Genomic DNA, 21,758 nt, shown 5'->3' on the forward strand with positions numbered 1-21,758 from the left:
CATTCCGCATATTTTAATTATCATTAAAATCGGCTAATGGGCTTTATTTTATGTATACCTTTTTAGAATCTTTAACTTTTATTTCAACTCCTTCCATGATAGTACAGTCGATCGGGTAGTTCCGGATCTCGGGTAATTCCGAATCAACTCTATGATTTAATTAAAATATTAGTCTAAAAGATATTGCCATATCAATATAACTGTGATTTTTGGAAAATGTGATCAATTTCTAGCAATAACACAGTTTTGCTTCTTATTTCAACGGTGTTTTCATTGAAAATCACACTTTGGTAACTATCACAGTCGTGTCATTTTACCGTCGCACCGTCTATCTTTAACACGCGTCAACAATTAAAAGACGATTTAGAAGCACATTTCCTTGGTAAATGCTTGTACATTTGGCATGAATTTGTTTATTTATTAGTATTTTTAAATTCCTGTGAGTGATTTTAGTATATGTTTTTGATTTATGGAATTAAAGCATGGAAATTGCACCTCGTGTACATGTCAGTTGCGGATCAGCTGATTGGGGAAAATCTCAAAACAGTTTATTATTGTTTAAATACTGTGTTAGTAATATTTTAAAGCTCTAGCTACCACAAAAGTTTTTGTATACAGAAAGGAAAAGTGCCTAGTTTCTCATAAATTTGATATAATGTTTCATTGGAATTATTTAATTATAATACTATTTTATGACTTCAATGTCGAGAAATACAGAGAATAAGATTGAATTTTGTTTATTCTGTCTGTCTTTCTGCCCTAAAACTTTAACATTGCTCATATAATGAAATTTTATGGACCTGGTTCTCCAAACTTTATATGTTCTTGCATCTGATTGAGATCTATTATGCAAGCCAGTTATGAGGCATTAGGTCTAAGTCACAAGGTCAAGGCTAACACATACAGTAAGCATTTGTTGAATGCATCTTTGGTTTGTTTGTATGTTTATGTGTTAAGTAATAAGTTATAACATTTAAAGGTATAATAGCGGAGTGATAAAAAACCAGCGGAGTGCTAAAAACTGTACTATAGAAAAATATATGGATTAATAAATAATGGTAAGATGTTATTAGTGCTGGAAGGAGATTGGTTATATTTTAAATATTTATTCTATTTTTAATGTGTATTTATGCTGTGATTTTGCATTTCAGATAGTTGTCAAGTTGGACTGATGGGTCCTAAAAAGCACGGGTGCTCTGCACAGTCATTGGCAAAGAGGCTAAAGCGGATACTTTTATATATTTGTACATTATTGTGATCCTATTATTGTAAAATGTTGCCATAATATGTTATTTACCAAAAAATTCACTTGATATCTAGTATTGTCTTCCATTTCTTTACCATTTTTATCCCAGAGGTACTGGTTTATGTTTTTTTTAATACTTTTATTCCATTATTTTTACATTATTGGGATCCTATTATTGTTACATGTTATCATACTATACTATTTACCAAAAAAGTAACTTGATATCTTGTATTGTTTTCCATTTCTTAAGCAAATTTATTCCAGAGGCACTGGTGTATGTTATACTTTTTATGGATGCTTTTATATATTTTTACATTATTGTGATCCTATAATTAGCAAATGCATTCCAGAGGTACTTGTTTATGTTCAGTTGTCATTTTTATGCCCCCGGATCGAATAATCGGGGCATATTGTTTTTGGCCTGTATGTCATTCCGTCCCAAAACTTTAACCTTAGTTAAAGTTTTTTGATAACTTTTGCAATATTTAAGATAGAAACTTGATATTTGGCATGCATGTGTATCTCATGGAGCTGCACATTTTGAGTGGTGAAAGGTAAAGGTCATCGTTCAAGGTCAAAGAAGCTAATCCAAGGAAGGAATAAGCTTTAAAGGGAGATAATTATCTGTACCTGCCAAATGATAAAAAAATCAAAGCGTCGCAATAGGGGGCATTGTGTTCCTGACAAACACATCTCTTGTTATAAATACATTTATATAAAGTTCTGTATTTTTTAGGACCTTAGCTATAAAAATATTTTCTAGTCATACTGTCATACATAAAATGTTCTAGTCATAAGCATATATGTCATATTTTCATACAGTTTGTACATTATTGTGATTCTATTGCTGTTAAATGTTATCATATTATGTTATTTCCCAAGAAGATATCTTGAGTTTATCAATGAATTGCTTGTATTGAGAATTTGTGTTTGTTTTATATAACAAATAATACAGAGGAATCCATTTCAAATCAAAACATAACTACTTTCCAACAGCTTTATTCTCCTGTGTACACACTATAATGTTATTAAATTGTCAGACAGTTATTAAACTGAAACAAACGAACTTATCTGATGTTTTATTTAATACATGCATCATTTTTTTGACAGTCAAAATAATTGTTGACAGTCAAAATAAGTTTTGAGATGATCCCTGACCTACATCTTCCCAATAGTCCGAGTGATCCGAAATTACCGCACTTGATTCAGAACTAGCCGACTTAATGCAAGTGAATAAGTTCTAATTGGCATTAGAAATGTATTGGTAAGTATTAATAAATTAATATGGCCTGAAAGATGAAATATTTTGCCTCAACAATCCAAGTATTTTGAAAGCAATTGCTTTCTTTTAAAAATATTAACACCATTATTTACGCTAGTGATCCGGAACTACCCGACCGACTGTATCCGAATATTTTTTGACTTGCGGGAGATTCTGACAGATGATGAAGCAAGTCAAACCGGTCACAAAAGTCAAACCGGCCATAAAGACACCCTTTGCAACTATGTTACGCCCCCTCTTTTCATTTTAAACTCCACCTATCAAATCGTGTTCCATTACTCTTTATTTTGGCAATAATATCATCTCGTAAATATATACCCTGTTATTATTGACTCTTCAAGTGCGTTAAGTACAATATTACGCCATATTCACATCAAATTACATTTATTAAATTGACTTGTTCATAGTTTGGTAAATATATGCTGAACGAATGCCTGAAAAAATGTTATTAACTGGAAACAGAATAATTAAGCCTCTTATGATGAACAACGTTTATTATGCAACTACTTTTCACGAAAAAGGTCATCTGGGACCTTTTAGGCCCCTCATAAAACATATTTAGTATGATTAAATCTACATCTACATGGTACTGCTATACAATCGAAATACCTACAGTAGTTTCCAGGTTACCAATCAACGTGTTTTCTGATGATAATGTATCAAATTTTAATTGACAAAAAGCCATTCACAATTTATGACTTTTGTCCAACCAATTAAGCAACACTGTGTACGTCTATATTTCTTTATTCAATATACACAAATTTAACAAGTATGTACAAATCAACTGATCATGACAAGGTTTGTTTATCATATAACTGCATTGGCTGAAAATTAATCATGTGCATATTTAAAATACTGGTAGAGTATGTTTTGTAAAAACAAACAAGCATTTTGAAATGAAAAGATTGTAACACTTTGACAAGATAATTTAGAGTAAATAAGTTCTTTACATCACACAATATCCAAGGTAAATTATTCAAATAACTGGACTTTAACAAAATTCTTGTATATACTTCATGTTGTATTAACTAACAAGAGATGTGTTTGTCAGAAACACAATGCCCCTTAATGCACCGCTTTTTTTTAAACCTTTGACCTTGAAGGATAACCTTGACCTTTCACCACTCAAAGTGTGCAGCTCCATGAGATACACATGCATGCCAAATATCAAGTTGCTATGTTCAATATTTCAAAAGTTATTGCAATACTTTACTATATTAAAGTTTTAAATTTTCGATCTTTGACCTTGAAGGATGACCTTGACCGTGACCTTTCACCACTCAAAATGTGCAGCTCCATGAGATACACATGCATGCCAAATATCAAGTTGCTACGTTCAATATTTCAAAAGTTATTGCAAAACTTTAATATATTAAAGTTTTTAATTTTTGACCTTTGACCTTGAAGGATGACCTTGACCTTTCACCAATCAAAATGTGCAGCTCCATGAGATACACATGCATGCCAAGTATCAAGTTGCTATGTTCAACATTTCAAAAGTTATTGCAAAACTTTACTGTAACCTGAAAGTTTTGGGACAGAATGACAGACAGACAGGCCAAAAACAATATACCCCTGATCTTTCGATCCGGGGGCATAAAAACGAGACGGATTTACTATTGAAATTCTTGATTAACTAGAAATACGTCCGAGATACTGATGCCCCCACAAAATATGTTTAGGATATTAACAAATCCACTTTATATTTAACAGTGGACAAAAGACAAACTGGCTAAAATGTAGCGTAAACTGGTAGAGTCAAAATTTCTTTCTTTACTATGAAACACATTAACTTCATTCAACTGTGAAAGTTTGATCAAGATTCATATTGTTGCTTAAAAGAAGTTTAACAATAAACTTGTGGGACTATATATTCTATGGAAGACAGAACAGAAACAAATGGCCATAATGCGTCAACACTCACCAGACATTATTCCCGTGTTTTTAACTATCTACACATTAAGTTCATTCAACTGTGAAATGATTAGCGATATCAACCCAGCAGTTTAAGTGGACTTCACAATTTTGGGACTATTTTTTCTATAGTGGAACTACAAACATAAGGCTATTACTTAGCCAAACACGTGACAGCCAAAATGTGTAAATTAAGGTAATTTAACCATGAAATTTGAGCAAGATCCAAAAAGTAGTAAAAAAAATTTCAACACACAAGCATTGGAGTGGATAACTGGACAGAAAAGTGCAATCCTCAATGCCCCACTCTGTTGAGGCGTAAAAACAAATGCATATACAAAAGTTTGCTCAATGTTACAAACAACATAACAAGAACAACAGAATTAATCTCTCTTTTTTTTAAGAACAACATATCAAATACATGCTTCAAGGTTTAAATAAAATGTATCAGATCTAACAAAATGGCCTTGTTTTAATACCAAAACAAGGGACAAAATTGTCACAAAACCAGGCTTTCATTGTGAAAAAAAAATCTGATAAAGGGAGAAAACTCAAACTGAACTTTTGAAATGACCAAAAAAAATTAACCCCCTTTGTAAGTTTTTTTTTTTTTTTAAATCTATTTTTAGTCGTGGCGACCTTGACATTGGAGATATTGACGTGAATCTTTCGTGGGACACACCGTCCCATGATGGTGAACAAATGTGCCAAATGATTTTAAAATCTCACAATGAATGACATAGTTATGGCCAGGACAAGCTCATTTATGGCCATTTTTGACCTTTGAACTCAAAGTGTGACCTTGACCTTGGAGATATCGACGTAATTATTTCGCGCGACACACCGTCCAATGATGGTGAACAAATGTGCCAAATGATTTTAAAATCTGACGATGAACGACATAGTTATGGCTCGGACAAGCTCATTTATGGCCATTTTTGACCTTTGAACTCAAAGTGTGACCTTGACCTTGGAGATATCGACGTAATTATTTCGCGCGACACACCCTCCAATGATGGTGAACAAATGTGCCAAATGATTTTAAAATCTGACAATGAACGACATAGTTATGGCCCGGACAAGCTTATTCCGCCAGCCCGCCAGCCAGCCAGCCCGCCCGCATTCGCCAATCTAATAACCAGTTTTTTCCTTCGGAAAACCTGGTTAATAACAATAAATTCAATGCAGTAAGCTTATGAAACTTTCCCAAACCATGAACATACTTTAACAGCAAGCAACCATATACTTTTAACTTAATAATAATGATAAGCATTTAAGTTTTTAATAAAATATTTATACTTACTTTATCTTGCAAATGGACACAGTTATGCATCACAACAGTTTGTTTATACATTTAGTTTTTATAAATTCATACCATAACAATTTGTGCAACAATTACTACTTATTTAGTAATTATTGCTCCAGCAATGTTAAGTTTTATATTAATTTAAATAAGTTAAATTCATTCCTACTTCTAAAATGATAATGAAAATACTAAACTTCTTTTGTAAATATTTTATACACAAAACTATAAATCTACATCACAGACTTAACATTTAGTAAAGACACAATTTAGAAAGAAAACCATTATCATATAACCATTTTTTTTATAAAAAACTAGCTTGATCTTTACTACATATAATTTCCGAACTGGCCTGGCACAATATAAGATTGAAGACAACTTACCAAAAACTTAACGCATTTAGTCTTTTAATGTGCAATCGGCATTTACAAGTTATGGATGTTTTATCCAATGTATATTTTGTAGATTGAACAGGTTTTATTTTCAATACTTCTTTTTACCCTTTGTAAGACAAATGTGGCATGACTTACTCGTTTTTTTTCTATATATATACCCCAGTGCACCTTAGTTGCAGGGGTTTTCCTCGCTTCATTGGGAAGAGGCCCTAGCCTATGGATTTTGGGAAGAAATTGCTCATTTTGGGAAGCATTCTTGCTAAAATTTCTGCTTTGGGAAATGAAAAAGCTGGTGTAAGTTAGGATTTTGGGGAAAACTGCATGATTTTGAAGAAATTTTCAATTGGGAAGGGGCCTATTAAGGGGCCTTTAACAGGCCCCTGTTAAACAAGGCTGAAAACCCCTGAGTTGTTATTATCTATTTGCTTTTTATTACATATTCAAAGGTTTGTACTTGCATAATCTATGTGCTCATTTCTTTACTTAAATTTCTTCATGTTTCATTTTTAATGATACTTCAGCATTTGGTACAACTCTTTTTATGAAGGAAAATAGCAAGACCACATAATTATTGGGTCTGTGTGAACATGGTTGCTTATGGTCTGTAAAGGTTAAAATTTGTAAAAAAATATTTAAAAATTGTAAACAGCCTATGATAAGCCCAGCATTTGACCAATATATTCATGAAAACAATATCACAAACATATCACTTCCATCTGCATGAATATTAAAGGGAGAAAATATTTTTATATTTTTATATTTTTATTATAATTTTTTTTTTTAATAAAATAATGATAATTAAGGTATTTTGCGTGAAAGGTTCTGGTATATTCCTTATCTGAAACTCACTTACACAACATTTTATCACTTGAAAACATACACTTGAGGCCAGTCAAAAAACATCACTAGTTTCAACTGTTGAAGGCACTAAGAATAAATAACAGTGGGTAATGCGGGACTTTTGTAGTCTTGGTTGCCGCACACATCAGGTTAGTTCCAGTGTTTGGATGGACTGAACCCGCAAAGAACACTCCTGTATCGTCAAAGTTTCCACCGCCGCTAGCAACTCCTCACTCCTGGAGCAATATAACAAAATTCCTTGATACAAATGTTACTTGGGTACTTTCATGTAAGCTGTTGTCACTTTTATATTACTGTCAAGATAGATTTAACCATACAATGTTAAGTGTGTGTATTTTAACTAAATTTCAATACACCACAAAATCAAAATTGTCGTGAAACTTGTTCCTGTACTTCTGCCAGTAAATTATAACTGCCATAATGGAATCAGAGGAAAGATAAATAACTCTTACAAATAACTCTAACAAAAAGCTGAAAGGATCCCATACTTTTTCAGTTCGTTTTTCATGGTTTCTACGGACTGTTCCATGGTTGACAGGGCAGTACCCATGCTCACTATGTTGGGCACGTCCTGCCGAGTAATGGACGAGATTTCTCCCAGCAGGCGCTCGCTCTCCAGCAGATGGGCTTCCAGTTTGGCTGCAATGACAACAGAATATATACCTTTTAAAGATCTACTTAAACTTTTCATTGATACAGAAAGAAACAAGAGCACCGCCTAGCTGGTGCAGACCGCTCTTCCATTTTTCTTTTTAAAAATGAAAGGACCTATCTCAGTACTTCAATCAAAAAGGGGGGAGGGGTGGGGGTGGAGAGGGGTGTGTAGTGTGAGGGTGTGGTCTTTAATTACATTATCTTTCAAAAATGAAAAACATGGGATGGCTGGACAGTCTTTCAAAAATAAAATAATAAAAATATTTTTTATACCATGTTTCAAAAAAACAAATATTATTTTATTTTTTATATATATATATATATATATTATTTTTTTTTTGGGGGGGGGGGGGTTACTGAGGGGCGTATAGTGTTGGGGTGTGATGATTTATGAGAGGGGCGTAAAGCGTTGGGGTGTGATGATTTATTACATGATCTTTAAAAAATAAGAACCAAATGGAAATTTATTTTTATTTATTTTTAAATTTTGGGGGAGGGGGGGGGGATTGTGGGGTGGGGTGTGGGTGATGGTTTGGGTGGAGTCTAAGGGTTTGTAAGGTAAGTGTTGTTTTGTCAAAGTATGAAACAAATCTGATCATAAACAAGACTATTGCCAAGCAGTATATGTCCCCTACCGGTTCCACCATTGCCAGAAATTCCTACATTGTCAGATTTAAATTTTTGTTTTGTTTCCATATCAACCAGAATTGTTGACGTAGGAACAAATTGAAATGACGTGCATAATGTCCATGTTGCAATCTATCCATGTTATAAGTTTCATAAAAAATATGAAGAACTTTTAAAGTTATCGCAGGATCAGGAAAACTACCATTTTCAGCAGCATTTCTAGTCTATTTGTTGCCATATCAACCAGAATTTTTGACGTAGGAGCAAAAAGAAATGACGTGCTAAATGTCCATATTACCATCTATCCATGTTTCAAGTGTCATGAAAAAATATGAAGAACTTTTAAAGTTATCGAAGGATCCAGAAAAGTGTGACAGACAGACAGCCAGACAGACAGACTCACGGAGCGAAAACCATAAGTCCCCTCCGGTGAAACCAGTAGGGGACAATAAAGAAGTTATGGCAAATTTAGCAAACTTTAATACTTTGACCTTGAGAGTCAAGGTCAATCAAAGGTCAAGGTGAAATTCAACTCGCCAGGTACAGTACCCTCATAATAGTAAGACAGTATTTGAAGTTTGAAAGCAAAAGCCTTTATACTTTAGCAGTAAAGTGGATCAAAACACAAAATTTAACCAAATATTCAAAGTTACTGAGTAAAAAAGGGCCATAATTCTGTCAAAATGCCAGTCAGAGTTACATAACTTTGCCTGCACAGTCCCTTTATGATAGTAAGTAAGTGTTACATGTATGAATGAAATAGCTTTGATACTTTAGGAAGAAAGTGGACCTAAACACAAAACTTTACAAAACTACCCAAATTTTAAAATTTCTTTTAAGTTACATTACTTTGCATGCACAGTCCACTTATGGTAGTTAGTAAATGTGCAAGTATGAAAGCAATAACTTTGATACTGGGGGAATAAAGTGGACCTAAACATAAAACTTAACCAAATTTTCAATTTTCTAAGTATAAAAGGGGCCATAATTCTGTCAAAATGCCAGATAGAGTTACATAACTTTGCCTGCACAGTCCCCTTATGATAGGTAGTAAGTGTTGCAAGTATGAAATCAATAGCTTTGTTACTTTAGGAATAAAGTGGACCTAAACACAAAATTTAACCAAATTTTAAATTTTCTAAGTATAAAAAGGGCACATTATTCTGTAACAAGGGCTGTTTGTAAAACATGCATGCCCCCCATATGGGCTCTCCGTTGTAGTGACAGCCATTGGGTGAATATGTTTTTTGTCACTGTGACCTTGACCTTTGACCTAGTGACCTGAAAATCAATAGGGGCCATCTGCGAGTCATGATCAATCTACCTATCAAGTTTCATGATCCTAGGCATAAGTGTTCTTCAGTTATCATCCGGAAACCATGTTACTATTTGGGGGGTCACCTTGACCTTTGACCTAGTGACCTGAAAATCAAAAGGGGTCGTCTGCGAGTCATGATCAATGTACCTATCAAGTTTCATGATCCTAGGCATAAGCGTTCTTGAGTTATCATCCGGAAACCATTTTACTATTTCGGGTCACCGTGACCTTGACCTTTGACCTAATGACCTGAAAATCAATAGGGGTCATATGCCAGTCATTATCAATCTACCTATCAAGTTACATGATCCTAGGCATAAGCGTTTTTGAGTTATCATCCGGAAACCATTTTACTATTTCGGGTCACCGTGACCTTGACCTTTGACCTAGTGACCTCAAAATCAATAGGGGTCATCTGCCAGTCATTATCAATCTACCTATGAAGTTTCATGATTCTAGGCATAAGCTTTCTTGAGTTATCATCCGGAAACCATTTTACTATTTCGGGTCACCGTGACCTTGACCTTTGACCTAGTGACCTAAAAATCAATAGGGGTCATCTGTGAGTCCTGATCAATCTACCTATCAAGTTTCATGATCCTAGGCATAAGCGTTCTTGAGTTATCATCCGGAAACCATTTTACTATTTCGGGTCACCATGACCTTGACCTTTGACCTTGTGACCTCAAAATCAATAGGGGTCATCTGCGAGTCATGATCAATGTTCCTATAAAGTTTCATGATCCTAGGCCCAAGCGTTCTTGAGTTATCATCCGGAAACCACCTGGTGAACAGACCGACCGACAGACCAACCGACATGTGCAAAGCAATATACCCCCTCTTCTTCGAAGGGGGGCATAAAAATGCCAGCCAGAGTTATCTGACTTTGCCTGCCTAGTCCTCTCATGACAGTAAGTGAGTGTGCCATGTTTGAATGCAATAGCTTTGATACTTTATGAGAAAAGTTGACCTAAACACAAAACTTAACCGGACGCTGACGCAGACGCCGAAGCTCAGGTGATGACAATAGCTCTTTTTTTCCCCCAAAATATAGATGAGCTAAAAACAATTTACTACATCAATTAGAAGAGAAAGCAGTCATGGAGATTAGTTCAACATTGAAAGCCACAAACTGATGAATTATGAGCAGGGCTTGCTTGAATTATGATTATTGAGATGATTAGAAAAATCAATGGGTCACATGAAAGGGAATACATTTATTTTGATCAGAGCAACTATGCTGCTCCAGAGAAACACCTTAGTAATGTTCTATCTTTTCATTCTTGTTTTCCAAAATTTTTAAGAATGACTGCTAACACACTTTTCAAGTAAAGTAAACATGCAGCAATTCTTCACGCTTTTAAAAGTTGACAAGCTTTTCAAGTTGGAAGTCCTGACTTCTATGGCTTAAATTTTTGAAGTCCCAACCATACAATTTGAAAGTCCTACTTTAATTTCAGTATTAGACTGTACACATTTTAAAAACTTGACAGAAAGAGAACAAGAGCTGTCACCATAGGATGACTTATGCCCCCTATAAACGCTTGAAAGAAGTTATGAGCTTTTTTCTAAACCAAAACGCAGATTTGAAACCTAAACGCGGACCCTAAGTTCAAGGTCACAGGGGTGTAAATTTGTGTGCCTATGGAAAGGCCTTGTCCATATACACATGCATACCAAAAATGAAGGTTATATCTCAAGGGACATAGAAGTTATGAGCATTTTTCGAAACCTAAACGCAAAGTGTGACGGAAAGACGGACAGACAGACGGACAGTCCGATCACTATATGCCCCCTTTTCTTCGAAAGGGGGCATACAAATTAATATTGGGCATTTGCTGAGCAATACACTTGAGACAAAAGCTCAAAGGTTAAGTTATCTTTAGTGAGCCCCCCTGTTATGAATGACCAGATTTCCTAAAGAGATTTGTGCAAACTATGTAATCGAAAGCAGCTTACATGTGTATTATCTAACATACAAAATTAGATGTTTGTAAAACATGTACCGGTTGTGCCCATAAACTTGCAGAAAAGTCATCAATATGGGAAATTTGTAAAAGAGGTGTTTGTTTAAATCAAATGCCCCTGTGACCTTTTTACCTCAGGTGTCTTCCTATACCCAAAGTAACAATAATCCTAATTTGCATGATGGGCTGTGCAAGTGTTCTCAAAATTTCATGAAGAAATGAAATGTATGTGCAAAGCCCCTGATCCCTTGATCTTTGACCTGATAACCTCAAAATGGAAAGGCTTGTTACTTTCCTCCAAAGTATCTCATACAGATTTGCATTATGGGAGGTCACCAAGTACCTCATACAGATTTGCATTATGGCAGGTCACAAAGTACTTCATACAGATTTGCATTATGGTAGGTCACCAAGTACTTCATACAGATTTGCATTATGGTAGGTCACCAAGTACTTCATACAGATTTGAATTATGGTAGGTCACCAAGTACTTTATAAAGATTTGAATTATGGTCAGTCACCAAGTACTTTATACAGATTTGCATTATGGTATGTTACCAAGTTCCTCATACAGATTTGAATTATGGTCAGTCACCAAGTACTTCATACAGATTTGAATTATGGTCAGTCACCAAGTACTTCATACAGATTTGAATTATGGTCAGTCACCAAGTACTTTATACAGATTTGCATTATGGTATGTTACCAAGTTCCTCATACAGATTTGAATTATGGTCAGTCACCAAGTACCTCATTCAGATAAGCATTATGGTAGGTCATCAAGTACGTCATACAGATTTGCATTATGGTAGGTCACCAAGTACCTCATACAAATTTGCATTATTGTAGGTCACCAAATATCTCATACATGTTTGCATGATGACAAGTCACCAAATACCTGATACAGATTTGCATTATGGTAGGTCACCAAGTACCTCATTCAGATTTGCATTATGGTAGGTCACCAAGTACCTCGTACAGATTTGAATTATGGTAGGTCACCAAGTACCTTCTACAGATTTGATTTATGGTACCATAATTACTCTATGTTTACGGACACTTAAAAATAATATTTTTTTTCGTGCCCGAAAACTTAGATACGAAAAATATTCACAAAATACAGGTGTCCGAAAACTTAAGTCGAAAATTGAAGTGTCCGAAAATAGCGTCAATTGTATCAACGACTACCAGTAATAGCACGCACTTGTAAAATACCATGCCTTATAGTATAAATTACAGTTATATATGTTTGCACTGCACTTTAAATAATTTTAAATGCTTAATTTATTTGAAAGAAAGTTACTACAAGGTTGTTCTTTGACCAACTTGTTCAAAGATGAGCATGTGATGTACCGATAGTCGCTAATATGAACCTGTAATTAACGCAATAAAAAAGCAAACTATAAATTCTTTGTTTGTTCATTTCCCATAGTTGTTGTCTAACACCTTTCATTGTTCGTAAAACTTGCAATAGGGTGCATCACACTTTGAAGCGTTTAGTATTTGTCACAGTTATTTTACTGAGAAGGGGAAGTACCATTGTGGTAGATAATTGAACTGTTCATTGGCACTACCCCTGGTTATTGTCATAACGCTTATGCTATCGGGCGAAACCATTGTTTAATACCGGTTTATAAGGTTATTTACCCAATAACGCAAATGTAATGGTCCGTTGCCCTCAGGCATGCACCTGCCATGTTTTATGATGTTAATCTCGTTGTTAAACCCCATGATCAAAGTGTCAATAGATATCGAAAACAGGACCGAACTTTGGTAAAATAGCGCTGTAAAATATAATGTCTGAAAACTTAGAGACATTAATTATGGATGTAAACTCGTGTGTTCGAAAATCCAAAAACTTTGAGTGTCCGAAAACATAGAGTAATTACGGTAGGTCAAATTGTTGTCTTGTTATTGCATGGAACTGAAATGGTCTACAGACCCTCTCTCTCAGACAGAAGGACGGTTGCAAACCAGTATATCTCCGTTTCTTTTAATTGGGTCATAATAAACTGAGCCTCGTTGTGAGAAAACCTGGGCTTATGTGCGTAAAGTATTGTTCCAGATTAACCAGTGAAGTCTGTACAGGCTCATCAGGGATGACCCTTTCTGCCCAAAAAGGATTTCCAATCAGAACAGACTTCCTTTAAACAAAAAGTTCCTTAAAGCAGAAACTGTTCTTAAAGCTCATACATTAAACCAACAAATACACTGAAATCCCGTCCGAGCTCTACCTTCAAACTGTTCTTTGTTGTCTGGCACGTAGACCTCTGTCATTGGTATCTGATGTCGCGTGGTGTCCAGTGCATACGCCAGGTTGCTGTACTGCTTCTGAAGTTCGGGCAGACTGTTCACAACGGGGCCCAAGCACTGACGCTGTGGAAACAAAAGGTGAGTTTATTGCATACCGTATACGTGCGCTTATAAGACGCATTTTTAAGACTCAAATTAATAAGTTAAAGTGGGGGTCGCGTCTTATAAGCGAGATACTTGTGAAAATAAGCGAAATTTTTCAAAATATCGAGTTTACTGGGCTTACGCTGGCCAAGTTGGACACTTGTCAATTGTTTTGAATCATCGCGGCAGCCATTTGCATTTTCTCTAAAGTCTGTATTTGCCCGTACTGTGTATCGGAACGCTATGTTCAGTTACCGATTTACTTAAAATAAAATATATCGTTAATGATTTTGTTGTCTATTATTTTTTATTTGAATTTTGTTATTTTGGGGTCGTAAGGCGTTATATTGTCCGTGGTTATACTTGAAAAGTTTGTATCACCCGATTGTCTGCGCGCGACGTCGTTAAATGTCATATAAATTGGACATAATAGTATACGTGTGTAAGCGGCGACACGATGCCTAACATGCTTAAAATTACAGCAACATCAGTTCGCAGTTTGAAACTGTTAATTGTTAAATAAACACGCGATTGCAAGTGCTTCTTGACAAATTTGTATCACCTGATCGTCTTTGTTCGACGCTGTTAATTGTCAATTAAGACATAATTGGCAATAAGCGTATCGTCTGAAAATAATTACCAGTTTGCAACTGTCAATTGTTAAATAAACACGTTCATTCAGACGATCCCCTTATGCCGATGACACCTTATTTATTAGGGACCCACGACAGCGGGAGCAAAGAGCGACCGCATGCAATTATCCACATGTGGCTTTCTTCTTGACCCGTGATTTCACTCTATCACGCGATTGGCTAATTTTATGAAAGTAGGCATTACCTATAGACAATGGGCGTAACATTTGCATAATCAAGGTAATCTATATCTGCCTCTTAGTTTTCAATACCCGTCAAACAATACAATTATATTTACAAATTAGAACTACTGAAATCGTCAAAATGAAACGCAAACGTAACTCTTATGATCTCAAACTCAATGGATGGTACACAGGACGACGAGTTGTTTGATGATCTTGTGGAAAATCGCGATCAATCTGAGGATGTATCGGCCTGTGCAAAGATTAGTGAATGCGACGATGATGATAATGATATCGGCGACTGGGTTTACGATGACAATCTCACTAGTGAGGAATTCTACGAACTGTTCGGTGAAAGCGATGATGAGGATTTCGAGGGATTTTAAGATGACTGATACGATCAATTACGAACGTAATATGTTTGAAATTGTTATGGCAAATTGATTAAATACGCAATTGTTAGAAATTGTGTTAATTTGATAATTATTTTTACTGTATGAATAATACTTGAAAATAAATTAAAACCTACTTATATGTCATGAAATAAACAAATATAATTTACTTTGATGTTTGATTGTTTTATTTTTGGACTTGCGTGAATTACTAATTGTATGCAGCGCGAGTTTGAAAAATTCTCAATGTGTTTCTTATTGATTTTCTTCAACATTCTGCCGTTTTTCGGCCGATGAAAACGGCAAAATTTTACCGCGTCTTACACGCGGGTCAGTCTTAAATCCACCGATTATAAAGTCCGAAATCGGGGTGCGTCTTATAAGCGAGGGCGTCTTATAAGCGCACGTATACGGTAGTTATTATTTATGACAGGGCCCACGCACTGACTCTGTGGGGAAAAAAATAACATTCTGTGCAATTATTTTTTGAGCCTTGTTTTTGGAAATCATTTGGCTTAATGCACATACATACAGTGTCGTCACACATCTGGTATGTATGGAATATCAGTACATGTTTCTTAATAAGACCATGAACCTGTGCTTTACTGAACAGCTAATTAAAAAGATACTTCTACTCATTCAGATGAATCTTCTTTTGCTTGGCTAAGCACAAGCGAGAAAACACAACCAATCAAGAAATACATCTGCCTGTTCCACAAAGGATAAAGATCTCCTTATATTGTGTTTGTTCTGACAGTTAAACCAGTTTTACTTAGCTTAATGTGTTAATAACACATTGGGTTGGTGTGTCTAGTGTTATGAGGCAACAAATACAAGATCACATATCTTAAATAATCATTCTTTCCCACTAGAGCAGCTGAAGTTAAATTTTGTTTACATATAACTGCACAGGCTAATCAGGGATGACACTTTACACATATATACATGTATTTAGCCCCTTTTTCCCAGAACGCGTCTTATATAAACCTTTCCATACCTGCACTTCAGCCATGTGATCCGTGTTATTAGTATGCTGGAGCCTGGCAAGGTATTTATCTTTTTCTGTTTTTTCTTTACGCAACTTTTCTACTTCCTCGTACACACCGTATATTTGAGCCTGTTGAGAGATATTTGAAATGAGAATAAAAGAAAGCATGTGTGACGAGAATCAACGAGTAAGAGCTACTCTGAGTATTTTCTATTTCCAATGGCTACAAAAAAGGAGATTGTGCATTAGAGAATAGTATTTGGATACATTTGTGTGTTTGTCAAAATGCCTTATGATGCAGCCAAAATGAGAAGAATTTGTATGTTCAACAGTTAATTTGGCTAAACAAATATTGTGAGCAAGGGGGAATCCTGAACAAGAACTGAGCATGCCATTTTGATAAAAGCAACAAGAGGCAATTAGAATCTCTTAAGTACAACAAACTATTAACTGCATATACTACGTTTACACCTGCGAAAAAACACACAAATATTAAATAATTAATGTATTTAGCTATATAATTTTTTCAAGTGCAATGCAGACTCCCAAAAAGTCCGCCCTCCTTTTGACAAGGCACATACAAGTCAAGGTCTCTGAAATAATTTTTATGTTTTTTTTTGTTTTTTTTGGTCAAGTATCAATTACTAGTTGACTTGCCAATGCTTTGGAATTCAGCCATTATTCAGGCCAGTAATAGTAACAAGATTACAAGACCTTGTTGCCTGTAGTAGTTTTGGGACTTTTGAGGATACTGCATTGTATCTATTGCTGCACAAAATAAATGTTTTAACCCATTAATGCCTAGTGGACTCACCCATCCTTCTAAATTGGATCAATTTATTTCCAAAGTTCAGGATGTCTGGTATATTTATTTCTAATTTTATAATATTTCTTACAGAAATTCCTTTAAGCAAACAGCCTAGACCCTGATAGAACGCCACATTATGCGGCATCTCATCTGGGTCTACTCTGTTTGCCAAGGCCTTTTTTCTAGACGCTAGGCATGAATGAGTTAAACATCCCTCTGAGTCAATAGCTGTATATATTTATGATGTCAAGAGCAGGGCTACCAGATTACAAAAAAAAACAAAAAAAAGAGTAAACAAACACTGGTTGTTATCGTTACCATAGCTTGTTGCTCCTGCTCATGCAAGGTTTGTTTGGCCTTTGCTTCTAGGAAGGCCCACTGTTGAGAAAACATGTATTGAAGGTCTATCGCTTTCTGTGCACTTTTTGCATCCTTTTTCTGGAATAAGAGAAAAACAAATCTAGCTTCATACCCAGTAGTGAAATGCAATGAAAGGTTACCACCACTGGTTATTAGTAAATCTTTTTTTTCTTCATAACAATAAGAAAGCTTTAAATCCTTTAGTTTTGACAAAATCCTTTCAGGATAAAAAAATTCACCGTAAGCCAATCATTTCCAACATTTACCACAATAAATAACATAAAATGAAGTACCATATAAAAACACTTCAAGGGGATAATTATCCAAAGTGCACCCCAACTTTAAAAAGACTCATAATAGCTAAGAACTAACACTATGGACACCAATCTGCGCACTGAAAAGAGGAAATAAGCTGAATGCAGGAATATTTATTCTTTTTAATTGATCATAAGACCTTTATTGATGAACATCAATGTCAAGCACGAATTATTGCAATTTAAATACCAAACTTCAAACGCTTTAGTTACTAATCTAATTAAAAAATGTGTGCAATTCTATGCTAGGTCTACCATAAAAGTTTTAAGAATGAAAACAGTTTTTCTTTCTTCATTAACAGTATCCTTTACCACACCTGGTCCCATATACAATCCTTAGTTAGCTCTGCATGTAAGCTACTAACAAACACATTATCAGAAAACATCCCCATGAAATGTCAAGCTATTGATCAGAAACAGTCTTTCTAATATGAGAAACAGTTCCGAGATCTTGATCCAACTGGTCTCAGAGGGAAGCTTTGTATACATATAAGCTGCCTATAAGAATGCAAGCTACCGAAACACAAAATCTAGGAACAATATCCCCATCCCAACTCAGGTAATTGAGTAAAAGCCTTTTTTTTGGTAACAGTTACCTTAAACTTTTAACTTACATCCAAAACTCCCATGCTGGGTCTAAACAAGATATAAGTAATCAAAACACATAATTTCAGTGCAATTTCTCAATTCTCTTACACACATGGTAGCTATGAGCATATGTGCGACTCTGCACTATTCGGAATTTTGATCTGACCCCTGGGTCAAAAGTTATGGGGGTTGGGGTGGGGCCAGGTCAGAGATTTTCACTCATTTTTATGCCCCCCGTATGGTGCATTGGCCATAACTTTTGCAATATTGAAGATAGCAACTTGATATTTGGCATGCATGTGTATTTCATGGAGCTGCACATTTTGAGTGGTGAAAGGTCAAGGTCATCCTTCAAGGCCAAAGGTAAAAAAAACAAATCCAAGGGAAGTAATAAGCTTTAAAGGGAGGTAAGTAATGATCCTGCCAAATGAATTTTTTTAAAAGTAAATCAAAGCGGCGCAAGAGGGGTCATTGTGTTTCTGACAAACACATCTCTTGTTTTGTGTTATTTTACATTTACTTCGTCATTTCTACACCAATTCACTTCCAATTGATACTGAACATCTCTTATGACAATACAGTCAATCTTAACTATGCATGGCCCCATTACCAACCCTGGGGTGCCCCCTGGGTAAAATATGCGGTGTGGGGATGCGCTAGCCTCTGCTGCGCCATTTCTAGTTTCTTAATGTGGGGAAAAGGCCTGGCCTTCAATTTTACGGGGGAAATATCCACAAAACTAAGAAAGGGGGGAATTTTTTCAAAGGTAAACTTAAAATTTAGGAAAATTTGCATAATTGTAAAGAAATTAAGTTTGGGGAAGGGGCCTTTCTCTTAGGGGAAGGGGGCTAAAGAAGGAAACAAGTCCTGATCAGTATCTGAAAACTTTTGTTTAAACAACAATTTGCATACCAGTTTACAATAATCGTATTTTCAATTGAGAAATTGGTTTGTTTTTAACTAATTTTTGGTTTAAATATTTTTCATTAGAATACTGTAAGTGTGTTGTGATTTGTTAGTGTTCAGTGTTGTGTTGATTATTTTGCATAACATGTTTCCATTTATCATTATGTCAATAAGTTTGAGTTGGTGACATCATGTTTTGGTCCTATGAACCCCAGTCCAGTCCTTCAAGTTTGTCAAATCAACAGGACAGAATGTCCTGTGGACTAAAAATAGTTTTGGGAATGTCTGGTGACCTTAACCTTTTCCCAACACGATAAAGATACAAATCCAAAGCTAGGTCTCAATGTAATTTTATTGTCTTAAGTTTCAATAAGATTGTTAAATGCATACAAATATTATCGGAAGGAATCTAACTCTTTTAAGTTGAACGCCTGCAAATCCGCTGACGTACCCCAATCTTATCACAAGAATTTCAAACTTGGTTGAAGACCTGGTTAAATAAAAAAGTTCTCATCTACAGTGGTAGAGATGTTGTACCTGTTTTGGCTTTGATGAGACAGTTGACTGATGGTATATTGATACGTTGGAGACAATGGACTGACCCAAAAGGTCATCCGCAAGGTCATGTTGTAATCTTGACCTTGTACGACCTTGATTGGAGACCCCGTGTCCACCTGAAGGGAAGAGGATTAAGAACAAAATCTATCACTGAATTTCTACATGGGTGTTGAAAACGTATGAGTGTGAATGCCGCAAGTATAACAATCCTACTAATGTAAACATTGTTCTATTTAATCCTAATTTAAATTAAAACCAACATTTTATCTCTTAAGGAGAAATGCAAATCACCTTCCCAGCGATGAAACATTCGCTTTTGAAAAAACATCACACAACTTAAAAAAAGATTTAGTTTAATTTGTTGCTGTTTGTTTAAGACTGAATTCAGAAAAATAAATTACTATGCGAAGCTCATATCATCATCTACCTGCAAGAATTGACGCTTCAGGGTGTATAGCCGAGGCATCAATGTCCATTTCATGAGTAAAATTGGAGCAGTCCATTGTTGGGGTGGAGGTTTTACCTCCCGTGGACGACGCCATGGACTGATTTTCTGGTGTGGAAGGTCGCCTCGTCTCTTTCTCCTTCTTACTGGCTGACGCAGAGGAGGAGGATGCTGGTCGTGGATTGCGAGCAACTTTACGGGTGGATTGGGGCATGTCCAAACTTCTGGATCCTTTGGTGGAATCTGTTGATGTCTGTCAAAAAAGAAAACAAGAGATGTGTTTGTCAGAAACACAATGCCCCCTATTCCACCGCTTTGAAGCCATATATTTGACCTTTGACCTTGAAGGATGACCTTGACCTTTCACCACTCAAAATGTGCAGCTCCATGAGATACACATGCATGCAAAATATCAAGTTGCTATCTTCAATAATGCAAAAGTTATAGCATAACTTTAACCAAGGTTTTGGGACACACACAATGAATGAATGACAGACAGGCCTAAAACAATATACCCTCGATCTTTCAATCCGGGGGCATAAAAACTGTAATAACAAAATATTTCTTTTGTACAAAATTCCATATTTCAGAAGAGAAACGAGGTCTACACATCCTTTTTACCATGTGATCAAATGGCTTATACAGTGTACTGTAAAAAAACATTACTATATAATAATAAATTGAGTTTTTTTTAAGACATGTTTTATGGGGCACTTAAATTGTGGATTTCAAATTTAATTGTGAAATTTGTTGTGTGATGCGGTTCTTTTAAAGTGTTATTGTCAAAAAGGGGGCTGCGCTGCTACAAGCATCTACCATTATCGATCTATAAATTAAGCAATAGATGCCAGCGATTCGAAAACGGCATGACATTATGAAAGATGGAATCCGATGTGTTAATAATTGATCCCAAATAAATATATATATTCCTTTCCTTCACGGTTATTGCCTACAAATGACTTTTGGGGGTTCAATCGATTACCTGACAATCCTGTATAATCAAAGCGTCCTATTTTTCAACAGAAATTCTGGCCAATATTAACTATGAATCTGTTAAAGTGTTATTATGGGCATCTAACAGTATATAGGTGTCTATCGCAACCATTGTTTATTTTTGGTGTTTTCACTTCATATACACTTATTATATTTGTTAATGCAGCATCAACCTACTAAAACAATATCCCGGAAAGAGAAAATAATCCAATTGCATATCAACCGTACTTTCGTTTTGACAACTGACGACAGAAAGGATTCGATGAATGATGTGAGTCTAAATGCAGTTTTTATGCAGATTCGTTAATATGACACAAAAACACAATTTTGTTTCATGGATTATTTCGGCTTAGAGGACTGGGTGAGTCATGTAAAATATCGAAAATAATATATATTTTTTATAAACAACTGGTAGCAAGATGAGTTGTAGATAATTGGTCAGTTACATTGTACAACATTTTAACTAATTCTTTTGACCTGTTAATTCTTTTCAGCTCAATTCAACAGTGAAAAATGCCCATAATATCACTTTAAAAAAATGTCATATGCATATGCTTTTGTAAATACGCAGTTTCATAGAAATTAAAAACAAGAGCTGTCACCATAGGATGACTTATGCCCCCTATAA

General features: G+C 35.3%; 2 protein-coding genes across 6 annotated transcripts in view; both read right to left on the reverse strand.

The window, feature by feature from the left end:
- The window catches only part of LOC127841985 (histone-lysine N-trimethyltransferase SMYD5-like), a 36,569-nt gene extending 33,843 nt beyond the window's left edge, over nucleotides 1-2,726 (reverse strand). The window contains exons 1-2 of one of the 3 annotated variants that reach the window (XM_052371247.1): nucleotides 2,650-2,726; nucleotides 59-101 (exon numbers count right to left, since the gene is read on the reverse strand). In XM_052371247.1, coding sequence (XP_052227207.1) covers nucleotides 59-97 — 39 coding nt within the window. In that variant the 5' untranslated portion in view covers nucleotides 98-101; nucleotides 2,650-2,726. Of the gene's footprint in view, nucleotides 1-58; nucleotides 150-2,620 lie in introns of all 3 variants that reach the window. The other 2 variants (XM_052371248.1, XM_052371249.1) reach the window with 2 other exon arrangements.
- A 530-nt stretch (nucleotides 2,727-3,256) lies between these two features.
- The window catches only part of LOC127841978 (HAUS augmin-like complex subunit 8), a 42,394-nt gene continuing 23,892 nt past the window's right edge, over nucleotides 3,257-21,758 (reverse strand). For all 3 annotated transcript variants that reach the window (XM_052371209.1, XM_052371208.1, XM_052371210.1), the window contains 7 exons: nucleotides 20,120-20,390; nucleotides 19,672-19,808; nucleotides 17,285-17,404; nucleotides 16,168-16,287; nucleotides 13,802-13,943; nucleotides 7,490-7,640; nucleotides 3,257-7,216 (listed from right to left, as the gene is read on the reverse strand). In XM_052371209.1, the coding sequence (XP_052227169.1) occupies nucleotides 7,126-7,216; nucleotides 7,490-7,640; nucleotides 13,802-13,943; nucleotides 16,168-16,287; nucleotides 17,285-17,404; nucleotides 19,672-19,808; nucleotides 20,120-20,390 (1,032 nt within the window). In that variant the 3' untranslated portion in view covers nucleotides 3,257-7,125. The remainder of the gene's footprint in view (nucleotides 7,217-7,489; nucleotides 7,641-13,801; nucleotides 13,944-16,167; nucleotides 16,288-17,284; nucleotides 17,405-19,671; nucleotides 19,809-20,119; nucleotides 20,391-21,758) is intronic.

This window comes from Dreissena polymorpha, chromosome 8, assembly GCF_020536995.1.
Source record: "Dreissena polymorpha isolate Duluth1 chromosome 8, UMN_Dpol_1.0, whole genome shotgun sequence".
NCBI classification, from domain to species: Eukaryota; Metazoa; Mollusca; class Bivalvia; order Myida; family Dreissenidae; genus Dreissena; species Dreissena polymorpha.